Source organism: Hyperoodon ampullatus (assembly GCF_949752795.1).
Source record: "Hyperoodon ampullatus genome assembly, chromosome: 1".
In the NCBI taxonomy this organism is placed as follows: domain Eukaryota; kingdom Metazoa; phylum Chordata; class Mammalia; order Artiodactyla; family Ziphiidae; genus Hyperoodon; species Hyperoodon ampullatus.
The window spans coordinates 116,578,301-116,592,472 of NC_136914.1; the positions used below are offsets into that span (position 1 = coordinate 116,578,301).

At 39.0% G+C, this 14,172-nt stretch overlaps 1 protein-coding gene across 2 annotated transcripts in view; it reads right to left on the reverse strand.

Annotated features, from left to right (window-relative positions):
- The window catches only part of RYR2 (ryanodine receptor 2), a gene marked incomplete at both ends in the record, with an annotated part of 724,637 nt that overhangs the window by 257,649 nt on the left and 452,816 nt on the right, over window positions 1–14,172 (reverse strand). For both annotated transcript variants that reach the window (XM_079725493.1, XM_079725494.1), the window contains 2 exons: window positions 4,839–5,013; window positions 13,481–13,689. In XM_079725493.1, the coding sequence (XP_079581619.1) occupies window positions 4,839–5,013; window positions 13,481–13,689 (384 nt within the window). The remainder of the gene's footprint in view (window positions 1–4,838; window positions 5,014–13,480; window positions 13,690–14,172) is intronic.

The following is a 14,172-nucleotide window of genomic DNA, read 5'->3' on the forward strand; positions in this document are numbered from 1 at the left end:
TATATCAAGGCATGCTCCATATAAAAATTATCATTTTAAAAAAAAGCTTCAGTCTCAAATTTGATATGGAATCATCTCTGGCTTTGATAAGATGAACTAGACTCTGGATCAATCAGAAGAACCCCTTTCAGGTTCTTGCTATGGGGCATCATATCTCATTTGGCTACCAGATCTCTGTGGGTAAAAGTTAGAATGTCTTCTATGTTACGGGCAACTTGATTTGTGATAAAATTAACTCCTGATTAGTTAACTGTGTATGGACTGGGGGAATACATCTAAAGATTCCTGACAAAGAGAAATGCTTGAGGTAGACCAATTCGCAAGCATTAATTCCTGTTCTCTACCTTTCTGAGTAGACAGACACTAAGGATGCCCTTTGATAGTTTTGCGAGTCTGAAGACTCAGTTGAAACTAAAAATGTATTGGTCAATGTATTTGCTTCCATTGCTGTTGAACAAACTACCACAAACTTATCAGTTTAAAATAATGCCCATTTATTATCTCCTAGTTCTATAGGTCAGAAGTCCAGGTATGGCATGACTGGGGTTCTCTGCTTAGCGTCATGAGGATGAAATCAAGGTACTGGCTGGACTGTGTTCTCATCTGAGGCTCGGAATCCTCTTTCCAGCTCCCTGGTTGTTAAATGAATTCAGTTCTTTGTGGTTGTAGGACTGAGGTCTCCTTTTTCTTGCCAGCTATCAATCAGGGGCTGTTCTCAGATTTCCACCGTGTGGCCCTCTCACACCACAACAGTTTGTTCCTTCCAGTCCAGGAGAAGATTTTATCTCACACTTTGGATCTCTCTGACTTCAAGAAGGAACCAATCTCTTTTAAGAGCTCACCTGATTAGGTCAGGCCCATATGGCTAATCTCCAGCTGATTAACTCAAAGTCAACTGGTTAGTAACTTAATCATGAGAGCTATACCCCGTCATATTCATATTCTGCCCACACTCGAGAAGAGAGGGTTATACATGGCATGTCCACCAGGGATCAGGACTCCTAGAGGTTGCAGTCTTAAAATTCTGCCTACAACAGAGGGTACTGCCAGCTCTTTTCTTGGGCTCTCCCCGTTCTCGATCCTGAATGTTTGTCAGTACAATGGTAGGAAGAGATGAGGAAAAATTCACAGAAAACCTTACCAGGGACGGCATCTGCACTTGTCAGCACTATTCCTTTGTTGACATTACAGCCAGAGGACTCTTTGAAAAATGAAGATTCAATTAATCTTTTGTTTTACTTAGAGATATTCTGAAGAGATTTTTTTTTTTAATCAAAAAGAAGGGAGAATCCTAAAAGAGGACCTGCCACATAGATGAAATAGCTTTTAAAGTCTGAAAACTCCACTCCAGCACTACACAATGCTCTTGATCTCGACCATGTAAGTTCTGGCCCTTTGAGGGGAGATGAGAGGCTAACAGATCTTGTTCTTCTACCAGAGAGCAGTGTATCTCAGCAATTTGCTCTTTGTCCAGTTTACATATGAGCTTTAAGGTCAAGTCTGTGGTCACTGAGGGAAAGTGCAGTCCCTATATGGGAAAGAGATCTGTAGCTTTTTAGAAGAGCCCTGCCTGCATCTTTATGGAATAACCAGACCCTCACTGGAACTAACTGTATGGCTGTATCTCCACCTGGATTTAACTGGATGACCCCATCAGTCTTTCAAAGATTTTTGTGATTTTCCTTTTGATGTTATCTAGAAACAACTTATACTGGTCAAGACATCACTTCAGTTGTGTAAGCTGTACAAAAGGTAGAGACATCAAAATATGTTTAGCCATGTTGTCTACCAAGCTGATCAGATAGGATCTGCAGAGTGTGCGTGCATGTATATGTATATATTTTATATATAGAAAATTTTCTATCCGCCTTATCACACAGTTCTTTTGATTGCTTTACATATGACTGAGCTATCTCTGCAGCAACAAAAATAAATTATGAAGATGTTAAAAAATACCAAATCAAGCATGGCACAGACATAAAGACAAGCTAGGTATAATAACAATTTCAAAATACAGCACTTATGAAACCTCTTTAGTACTTCAGCAGCAACAGTATATTCCTAAATTAATGGTTTCTCAAACATGCTCCTGTGAGTCATAGATATCCCCAGAGCTCACTTCAGTGGTGGTGGGTGAGTTAGGGAGCTCAACTCAGGGCCTCGCATTGTAGTTTTACCCAGAGCAGTTCCACTGTATTTTTTAAGAAGCTATGTAAAGTTAATAGGGAAGAATAGGAAAAATTCCACTCCCAAAAAGCATTTGGAAGTCACAGGCATGCATAAACTCTGTAGTCCTTCTTATGGCAGAAAATGTGGAATTATGATTAACTCCTAAAAAATTAATAGTTAATGGTCATGGCTAAATAAAATTTATCATCTGCCTTAGAGACCAAAAGGATACATCCCAACACATCCAACAATAATCCAACTGATGGGCCATAAAATTTTCAGACAGTTCATCAGAATGCTGTATTAACTCGATAACTGAGTTATCAGGATAAGTTTCAAGTCATTTTTAAAATTTTCAAAATTACGTGAAGTGTAAAGTCAAAAAACAAAGTTGTTTATATGACTGCACCACTCAGACTCACCTCAGAGCCTAGCTCATCACTACAATGGTAATTGGTCTCTGTGACAGGGCTGTAGCATGAACATTATGTGCTTAAATAGTATGAACAGGCATTCTGCATTGTTTATAATTCTAACATCATTCTGTGAATCTACGTCATATAAATCAAACAAGTAAAACTCACATAGGCATTTCAAGAATTTAACTTCATGAGAAGAAATGCATAACATGCAAGCATTTTAAAATAACAACCAATTAAAAAAAACCACAAAATCTCAGGTCATATCCATAGTAGTGGACAGTATAGACAGATAACAGAAAAAAGTCCTTCTCCCACCTTCCCTGTGATATGCTGACACTGCTAAAAGCAATACTACAGGAGGGGAGATAGGTAATGGAAGGTTAGAGGGTCAGTTTTGAAACCGAGCAGGACCCTTGGGGCTCCTGGGGCCGAAGGCCTTTCTGTGTCTTCCGTTTCTTGTTTGTAAGGAACAGACTCCAGCCTCCAGGACCTTCCTTGAGTTCCAAAGGGCAGATTTGAACAGTTGCTAATCAGGGAAGGGAGGGGATGCAGAAACAAGGGAGGAACAGCCAAGAAACAATAGTGCAGCCTTGGGACAGGATCCTGGTTCCACCTCAAGGGACACATATAACAATATCTTTAAGCTCTTTATAGAACTAAACCCCCGAAAAAGGGAAGATGTCAGCATTCTTCATTCCAGATTAAAGGAACCAGAGAAGCTCTTCAAGAAGACCACCTCAGGCCAGATTAAAGGAACCACAGAAACTCATCAGATTACCTGAGACCAGATTAAAGGACTGCAGGCCCTGCACACACCCTAATCTTATCAGCAACCCCATCCTTGAACCAATGCTATAAAACTCCTCACCAAATCCTCCCAGGTTGGGGCACACAGTTTTTGAGAGCAGGAGCCCACTGTGTCCCCCTTTGCCTGGCAAAGCACTAAAGTTATTCTTTTCTACTTCACCCAAAACTCTGCTCTGAGATTTGATTTGGCACCGGTACACAGAGGCTGCGTTCTCAGCATCAGTTTCACCCGCCATCCAGCGATGCAGGTATGCAAAATAGAAATTAAGTTATAAAAATGCAAAATTCCTATTATTTTCACAAACCTGTGTTTGAGAAATGATGGTCATACCTGCTCAAAAGCTTGTTGAATGAATAACTACAGAACTTAATGCAAATAATGAGCTGGCCAACTTTTTGAGGACTGGCAACAAGTTTACAGAATATTAAAAGTATTTATTGGGGTATATCTTAAAACCCAAGACTATATATATATATATATATATATATATTCAAGTAATAGGATATATTCAAAGCCATTTTGAAAAAAACTGTTAGCTCATTTTGAAATGAGATATTTATAAAAGATTTTGTTAGATATTATCTTGTTTATATGCTCTAGATGAACACTTCCAGTGATGATGTAAATGTTCTCTAGCTCTGCTGTCCAGTAGGGCACCATTAGCCATAGGACCCTACTGAGCACTTGAAATGTAGCAAGTGCCACTAAGCAACTCAATTTTTTAATCTATTTCACTTAAATTAATGTAAATTCAAATAACCCCATGTGGCCAGTCTACTGAAAGTACAGCTCTAAGAACACCTACCTTCCCATTTGCTTCATAAAGGGCTTTTGTCCTTTTCTTACGACCCTGTTCAAGGTCATCTCAGAGCCCCACAGGCAGAGGTATTTTTTCCCTGCATGGCGCTTCCATAGAACTTTCTGCATTTCTCTATTTTAGAACTTATTCACTGAATAGAAATTACACAAGTGAGAACTTCCCCTGGTATTCTATCATCTGCATAAAGATAGGACAGCTTTGTCCTCTCAGCATCCAGCAGAGGGCCTGATACTTGGTAGGTTCTCATTACATTTTTTTTTTTTTTTTGAAATGAATGAACAGAGAGAAGCCATAAGCAGTTGATTAAACAGGGAAGTTCTAAACGAACATTTAATATTTGTGGAAAACTGTCCTTTTGCCTGCCATTTATTTTCTTATTCACACTCATAAAAGCCATTTCTGCCTTATGGGAATCCTAGCTAAGTAGCAGAGAGAGAGTTTCTGCTAAAGTAATTTCAAGGGTATTGAACCAAATAAGCCACATGGCAACCTTGTGATCTACAGCTGCAACTCATCTGCTGGCTCACCCTCAAACCAAGATGGCTGGTCAAGAGGCATCAGAACAAAGAGCTTTACTGTGCCCCAAACCTGAAAACGACACAAGATGCAGTACACTTACCATCACCAACATCAAAGTCCTTGAAAGCCAACTCTGAACCCGAATCATCAAGAAGGATTTCGCCGTTCAGTGTGAACATCATGGTATGTTCTGTCATGTCAACCATACACCCCACAACATCGCCTGCTTGCCAAGAGCGCCCATAGTGCTCATTGCCCTGGTGCCACCGCTGGGCCTAGGGACAGAAGAGTCATTGTCACAGAGAAAGCCAGAAGAAGAGCGCCCACCTACCCCTAATCGGCATGACTCACAGTAGCCTTTGTATTAACACAGCGGGAGGAAGGAGTATAGTCAGCACATCTGTCTACAGAAATGCACAAAGCAATGTGGAGGTGCCCGGGGATGCTGAACCCCTGATATTAACATTGTATGTTATTGAATCTTGAGAAAAACCCAAATGCTATTTCATGATTTTCAGAGTCTAATATTTAAAAAATCTAACCCCACATCTTTTCTATTAAAAGAAAAACTGTCTCTTTAGAAATTTATTTTTTCTCACTACAATGAATGCTTCCCAGGATATGGGTTGTTTTTGTCTACTCCCCCAAATACAGAGAAGTATGAGCAGAGACTCAACTGGGAACTGATCAGAGAAAATGACATTCTAGTTTTCATCTATTTCAAAATAAAATCCCATTCCTTGGAAGCAAAGGCACTCGCACTTCAGCAAAATAGAAATCTAGAAGCATTTCAGTACATACTAAAATCAAAAAAGGTTCAAATCAAACTTAAACATATTCTCAAGATATTTACTGAAATAGTAAGCCAAAAATTGAATATATATGTCAACACTGCCTTATATAACACACGTGAAATCTCATAAATACCTGTGAAACATAGGATAAATGTCACTTTTTAATCTATAAGTATGTTCCACTGATTTATAGATATAAAATTAGTTATATTAAATATTTTGTCAGATAAATCTTTAAATTTTTCCCTAAAGTATCACCTTCACTGTGAACTGACATATAACGGGATATAGTCACCAATGTAAAACAATGATTTGATTCTTCTAAAGCATAACACATTGTACTTTTAAAAAATTTTAACTAAATGAGGTATCAAAAGGTGTTAAATTTTTCCATCTGAAATAAAAAACAGGATTCAGGAATTGTAATATTTCAGAACACAATGCGTCAGTTGTCCTAGAAGACACAACACTAATTTATAGCCTAGAAATGCTTTCCCACACACACACCTGGGTACCCAGGTGTCAAATCTCTTCATGATTATTTATTCTAATTTTCTTTTTTTAATTAGAAAATACTTTTTTCCTTCAAAAGGAATACAAATTCACTGAAGAAAATTAGGAAATAAAAATAGGATAAAAAAATAAAATGTCGGGCTTCCCTGGTGGCGCAGTGGTTGAGAGTCCACCTGCCAATGCAGGGGACATGGGTTCGTGCCCCGGTCCGGGAAGATCCCACATGCCGCGGAGCGGCTAGGCCCGTGAGCCATGGCTGCTGAGCCTGCGCATCCGGAGCCTGTGCTCTGCAACGGGAGAGGCCACAACAGTGAGAGGCCCGTGTACCGCAAAAAGTAAAAAAAAAAAAATTAATTAAAAAAAAATAAAAATAAAAAATAAAATGTCAATAATTTCATCCCCCCAAAAAGACTATTATTATTCTATTATGGCTGTGCCATATATACATTTTTTTAAATTTTTTAATTCTTTTTTAAGTTTTTGTCTTGATATTCCTAATAATGTGTTTATTTTTATAATTTTTGAAATTTATTTTATTTATTTTTATATACAGGTTCTTATTAGTCATCCATTTTATACATATTAGTGTATATATGTCAATCCCCATCTCCCAATTCAACATACCACCACCTCCTCCCGCCACGTACCCACCTTGGTGTCCATACATGTGTTCCCCACATCTGTGTCTCTATTTCTGCCCTGAAAACGAGTTCATCTGTACCATTTTTCTGGGTCTACATATATGCGTTAATATACGATATTTGTTTTTCTCTTTCTGACTTATTTCACTCTGTATCACAGTCTCTAGATCCACCCACATCTCTACAAATGACCCAATTTCCTTCTTTTCTATGGCTGAGTAATATTCCACTGTATATATGTGCCACATCTTCCTTATCCATTCGTCTGTCGATGGGCATTTAGGTTGCTTCCATGACCTGGCTATTGTAAACAGTGCTGCAATGAACATTGGGGTGCATGTGTCATTTTGAATGATGGTTTTCTCTGGGTATATGCCCAGAAGTGGGATTGCTGGGTCATATGGTAATTCTTAGTTTTTTAAGGAACCTCCATACTGTTATAGTGGCTCATAGTGGCTGTATCAATTTACATTCCCACCAACAGTGCAAGAGTGTTCCCTTTTCTCCACACCCTCTCCAGCATTTGTTGTTTGTAGATTTTCTAATGATGCCCATTCTAACTGGTTTGAGGTGATACCTCATTGTAGTTCTGATTTGCATTTCGCTACATTTTGCATTTCGATTTGCTGATTTGCATTTAGTGATGTTGAGCAGTTTTTCATGTGCTTCTTGGCCATCTGTATGTCTTCTTTGGAGAAATGTCTATTTAGATCTTCTATTTTTTGATTGGGTTTTTTTTTAATATTGAGCTGCATGAGCTGTTCATATATTTTGGAAATTAATCCTTTGTCCACTGATTCGTTTGCCAATATTTTCTCCCATTCTGAGGGTTGTCTTTTCATCTTGTTTATGGTTTCCTTTGCTGTGCAAAAGCTTTGAAGTTTCCTTAGGTCCCAATTGTATATTTTTGTTTTTATTTCCATTTCTCTAGGAGGTGGGTCAAAAAAGACCTTGCTGTGATTTATGGCAAAGAGTTTTCTTCTATGCTTTCCTCTAAGAGTTTTATAGTGTCCGGTCTTACATTTAGGTCTCTAATCCATCCTGAGTTTATTTTTGTGTATGGTGTTAGGAAGTGTTCTAATTTCATTCTTTTATATGTAGCTGTCCAGTTTTCCCAGCGCCACTTACTGAAGAGACTGTCTTTTCTCCATTGTATATCCTTGCCTCCTTTGTCATAGATTAGTGGACCATAGGTGCAAGGGTTTATCTCTGGGCTTTCTATCCTGTTCCATTGATCTATATTTCTGTTTTTGTGCCAGTACCATATTGTCTTGATTACTGTAGCTTTGTAGTATAGTCTGAAGTCAGAGAGTCTGATTCCACCAGCTCCACTTTTTCCCCTCAAGACTGCTTTGGCTATTTGGAGTTTTTTGTGTCTCCATACAAATTTTAAGACTTTTTGTTCTAGTTCTGTAAAAAATGCTATTAGTAATTTGATAGGGATTGCACTGAATCTGTAGATTGCTTTGGGTAGTATAGTCATTTTCACAATATTGATTCTTCCAATCCAAGAACATGGTATATCTCTCCATCTGTTGGTATCACTTTTAATTTCTTTCATCACTGTCTTATAGTTTTCTGCATACAGGTTTTTGTCTCCCTAGGTAGGTTTATTCCTAGGTATTTTATTCTTTTTATTGCAGTGGTAAATAGGAATGTTTCCTTAATTTCTCTTTCAGATTTTTCATCATTAGTGTATAGGAATGCAAGAGATTTCTGTGCATTAATTTTGTATCCTGCAACTTTACCAAATTCATTGATGAGCTTTAGTAGTTTTCTGGTGGGATCTTTAGGATTCTCTATGTATAATATCATGTCATCTGCAAACAGTGACAGCTTTACTTCTTCTTTTCCAATATGTATTCCTTTTATTTCTTTTTCTTCTCTGATTGCCGTGGCTAGGACTTGCAAAACTATGTTGACTAATAGTGGCCAGAGTGGACATGCTCGTCTTGTTCCTGATCTTAGTGGAAATGCTTTCAGTTTTTCACAATTGAGAATGATGTTTGCTGTGGGTTTCTCATATATAGCCTTTATTATGTTGAGGTAGGTTCCCTCTACGCCCACTTTCTGGAGAGTTTTTATCATGAATTGGTGTTGAATTTTGTCAAAAGCTTTTTCTGCATCTCTTGAGATGATCATATGGGTTTTATTCTTCAGTTTGTTAATATGGTGTATCACATTAATTGATTTGTGTATATTGAAGTATCCTTGCATCCCTGGGATAAATCCCACTTCTTCATGGTGTATGATCCTTTTGGTGTGCTGTTGGATTCTGTTTGCTAGTATTTTGTTGAGGAATTTTGCATCTATATTCATCAGTGATATTGGTCTGTAATTTCTTTTTCTGTAATATCTTTGTCTGCTTTTCGTATCAGGGTGATGGTGGCCTCATAGAATGAGTTCGGGAGTATTCCTTCCTCTGCAATTTTTTCGAAGACTTTGAGAAGGACAGGTGTTAGCTCTTCTCTAAATGTCTGATAGAATTCGCCTGTGAAGCCATCTGGTTCTGACCTTGTTTGTTTGTTGGAAGATTTTTTTTTTTTTTTTTTTTTTTGCGGTATGCGGGCCTCTCACTGTTGTGGCCTCTCCCGTTGCGGAGCACAGGCTCCGGATGCGCAGGCTCAGCGGCCATGGCTCACGGGTCTGGCCACTCCGCGGCACGTGGGATCTTCCCGGACCGGAGCACGAACCCATGTCCCCTGCATTGGCAGGTGGACTCTCAACCACTGTGCCACCAGGGAAGCCCTGTTGGAAGATTTTTAATCACAGTTTCAACTTCAGTACTTGTGATTGGTCTCTTCATATTTTCTACTTCTTCCTGGTTCAGTCTTGGAAGGTTATAAATTTCTAAGAATTTGTCCATTTCTTCCAGGTTGTCTATTTTATTCGCATAGAGTTGCTTGTAAGTAGTCTCAGGATGCTTTGTATTTCTGCGGTGTATGTTGTCACTTCTCCTTTTTCATTTCCAATTTTATTGATTTGAGTCCTCTCCCTCTTTTTCTTGATGAGTGGATAATGGTTTATCAATTTTGTTTATCTTCTCAAAGAACCAGCTTTTAGTTTTATTGATCTTTGCTACTGTTTTCTTTGTTTCTATTTCATTTATTTCTGCTGGGATATTTATGATTTCTTTCCTTCTACTAACTTGGCATTTTGTTTGTCCTTCTTTCTCTAGTTTCTTTAGGTGTAAGGTTAGATTTCTTATTTGAAATTTTTCTTGTTTATTGAGGTAGGCTTGTATTGCTATAAACTTCCCTCTTAGAACTGCTTTTGCTGCATCCCATAGGTTTTGGATCATTGTGTTTTCACTGTAATTTGTCTCTAGGTATTTTTTGATTTCCTCTTTAATTTCTTCAGTGATCTCTTGGATATTTAGTAACATATTATTTAGCCTCCATGTATTTTGTGTTTTTTACGTTTTTTCCCCTGTAATTCATTTCTAATCTCACGGTGTTGTGGTCAGAAAAGATGCGTGATATGATTTCAATTTTCTTAAATTTACTGAGGCTTGATTTGTGACCCAAGATGTGATCTATCCTAGAGAATGTTCCATGTGCACTTGAGAAGAAAGTGTAATCTGCTGTTTTTGAATGGAATGTCCTATAAATATCAATTAAATCTATCCGGTCTATTGTATCATTTAAAGCTTGTGTTTCCTTATTAATTTTCTGTTTGGAAGATCTGTCCATTGGTGTAAGTGAGGTGTTAAAGTCCCCCAATATTATTGTGTGACTGTCAATTTCCTCTTTTATAGCTGTTAGCAGTTGCCTTATGTATTGAGGTGCTCCTATGTTGGGTGCATATATATTTATAATTGTTATATCTTCTTGGATTGATCCCTTGATTATTATGTAGTGTCCTTTGTCTCTTGTAACATTCTTTATCTTAAAGTCTATTTTATCTGATATGAGTATTGCTACTCCAGCTTTCTTTTGATTTCCATTTGCATGGACTATCTTTTCCATACCGTCCCTTTCAGTCTGTATGTGTCCTTAGGTCTGAAGTGGGTCTCTTGTAGACAGCATATATATGGGTCCTGTTTTTGTATCCATTCAGCGAGCCTGTGTCTTTTGGTTAGAGCACTTAATCCATTCATGTTTAAGGTAATTATCAATATGTATGTTCCTATTACCATCTTCTTAATTGTTATGGGTTTGTTTTTGTTGCTTGTTTGTTTTGTTGTGTTCTCTTGTGTTTCCCACTTAGAGAAGTTCCTTTAGCATTTGTTGTAGAGCTGGTTTGGTGGTGCTGAATTCTCTTAGCTTTTGCTTGTCTGTAAAGCTTTTGATTTCTCCGTTGAATCTGAATGAGATCCTTGCCGGGTAGAGTAATCTTGGTTGTAGGTTTTTCCCTTCCATCACTTTAAATATATCATGCCACTCCCTTCTGGCTTGTAGAGTTTCTGCTGAGGAATCAGCTGTTAACCTTATGGGAGTTCCCTTGTACGTTATTTGTCATTTTGCCCTTGTTGCTTTCAATAATTTTTCTTTGTCTTTAATTTTTGTCAGTTTGATTACTATGTATGTGTCTTGGCATGTTTCTCCTTGGGTTTATACTGTATGGGACTCTCTGTGCTTCCTGGACTTGGGTGGCTATTTCCTTTCCCATGTTAGGGAAGTTTTTGACTATAATCTCTTCAAATATTTTCTCAGGTCCTTTCTCTGTCTCTTCTCCTTCTGGGACCCCTATAATGCAAATGTTGTTGCGTTTAATGTTGTCCCAGAGGTCTCTTAGGCTGTCTTCATTTCTTTTCATTCTTTTTTCTTTATTCTGTTCCATGGAAGTGAATTCCACCATTCTGTCTTCCAGGTCACTTATCCATTCTTCTGCCTCAGTTTTTCTGCTATTGATTCCTTCTAGTGTAGTTTTCATTTCAGTTATTTTATTGTTCATCTCTGTTTGTTCTTTAATTCTTCTAGGTGTTTGTTCTTTAATTCTTCTAGGTTTTTGTTAAACATTTATTGCATCTTCTCGATCTTTGCCTCCATTCTTTTTCCGAGGTCCTGGATCATCTTCACTATCATTATTCTGAATTATTTTTCTGGAATGTTGCCTATCTCCACTTCATTTAGTTGTTTTTCTGGGGTTTTATCTTGTTCTTTCATCTGCTACATAGCCCATTGCCTTTTCATCTTGTGTATCTTTCTGTGAATGTGTTTTTTGTTCCATAGGCGGCAGGACTGTAGTTCTTCTTGCTTCTGCTGTCTGCCCTCTGGTGGATGAGACCATCTAAGATGTTTGCACAAGTTTTCTGATGGGAGGGACTGGTGGGGGGTAGATCTGGGTGTTGCTCTGGTGGGCAGAGCTCAGTAAAACTTTAATCTGCTTGTCTGCTGATGGGTGTGGCTGGGTTCCCTCCCTGTTGGTTGTTTGGCCTGAGACAACCCAACACTGGAGCCTACCCGGCTCTTTGGTGGGGCTAATGGTGGACTCTGGGAGGGCTCATGCCAAGGAGTACTTCCCAGAACTTCTTCCGCCAGTGTCCTTGTCCTCATAGTGAGGCACAGCCACCCCCCAACCTCTGCAGGAGACCCTCCAACACTAGGAGGTAGGTCTGGTTCAGTCTCCTGTGGGGTCACTGCTCCTTCCTCTGGGTCCCAACACTACTTTGTGTGTGCCCTCCAAGAGTGGAGTCCCTGTTTCCCCCAGTCCTGCCGAAGTCCTGCAATCCAATGTTGCTAGCCTTCAAAGTCTGATTCTCTAGGAATTCTTCCTCCCGTTTCCAGATCCCCAGGTTGAGAAGCCTAATGTGGGGCTCAGAACCTTCACTCCAGTGGGTGGACTTCTGTGGTATAAGTGTTCTCCAGTTTGTGAGTCACCCACCCTGTAGTTATGGGATTTGATTTTATCGTGATTGCGCCCCTCCTACCATCTCTCACTGTGGCTTCTCCTTTGTCTCTGGATGTGGGGTATCTTTTTTGGTGAGTTCCACTGTCTTCCTGTCGATGACCGTTCAGCAGTTAGTTGTGATTCCGGTGTTCTCACAAGAGTGAGCGAGCACACATCCTTCTACTTCGCCATCTTGAACCAATCTCTCCATATTTTGTATTTTTAATTTTAAAATATATTATGCAGCTAAAATTATCATTAAACACTTATATAATGTATAAATAAACAATAAAAGAAGCAATTGAGGGGAATTCCCTGGCGGTCCAGTGGTTTGGACTCTGCACTTTCACTGCCGTGGGCCCAGTTCAATCCCTGGTCAGGGAACTAGGATCCCACAAGCCACGAGGCCTCACCAAATTTAAAAAAAAAAAGCAACTGATCAGCTTCCACCAAACTTAACACATAAAAATTACCAATAATGTTGAAAATGAAAACTCTTGGTGATTGCAAACAACAAACAGCATTCTTATGGCTATTAAATGTTTATACCTATCATTAATTATTGCTTGAGGATAAATTCCTTCTATGCAATTCCTCTGTCAAAGTGAATATATTTTAAATTAGCATATGGATTTTTAGCATTTTTGATAGACAAGGATGATTCATCTTTTTGATATGATACAGCATCAATATTTTACTTCTTGAATTTTAAATAATCTTGACTATTCACAGGGTGAGGGAAAACGTTTTGAGACTACAAGGACAAAAGTTTTCCTAGGAACTATTTTCTCAAGGTTGAGCTCAGGAAAGTACTAATATTACTGTACCACCAAAAGGAATACCAGAGGAAATCAAGCCAGGCAGCGTGGGAGCCCACAGTGTGTGGATGCCTGGTGCACAGCAGCCTACAAAACCAGGAACCTACAAACTCCAGTGTCCGGTGCCCAGCGAAGCACACTCACCTTGAAGCCATCGAAAGCAAAGGCACGTTCATCCGAGCCAAGCTCCTGATCGGGTTGACAGCCTGGCCTGCTCCAGCCAACTCTCATGTCTCCAGCAGTGACAGCCTCAAATTCAAAATACCACCTTCCTGCCTTCACAGAGTAAGTTTTCTCAGCACGGAAGATTCGGAACCTTTCTCCTGTGCCGCTGCACACTTCAGCTCTGGCAGCTGTGAATGGAAAGAGATTCTGGTGATCGTTGCATGGGGAATTGAAAGAGGAGGGCAGATACCACGTAACCCACAGGGATGATGCTAATGATACCTTCTATTCTTATCTTGGTTCATATGTGACAAAGTGTTTTCATATCAGATAGAACCAGCTGGGTGAAGTGGAAAGTACATGGCCTCCCTTGGGAGATGCTGGTTGTTAACTTTCACTAATGCTGTAGGGCAGATGATGTAAAAAAAAAAAAAAATTTTTTTTTTTCCTGTAGAAAAAAGCCTAACAGCCACTTGGTGGTTTGGTAGTGGAAGATGAGATGAACTTGAGGGCAAGAATGGGAAGAAGACAATAAAAGAGGTTTAAACTGTTCTGCATAGGAAATAAATAGACATTTATGGGTAGGAGAGAAGAGAGAAGAAGCACCCAGGAAGTGAGGAGGAGAGAAAGAAAACAACAAGAGAGAGCTATACATTAGCAGAGAATGGGAA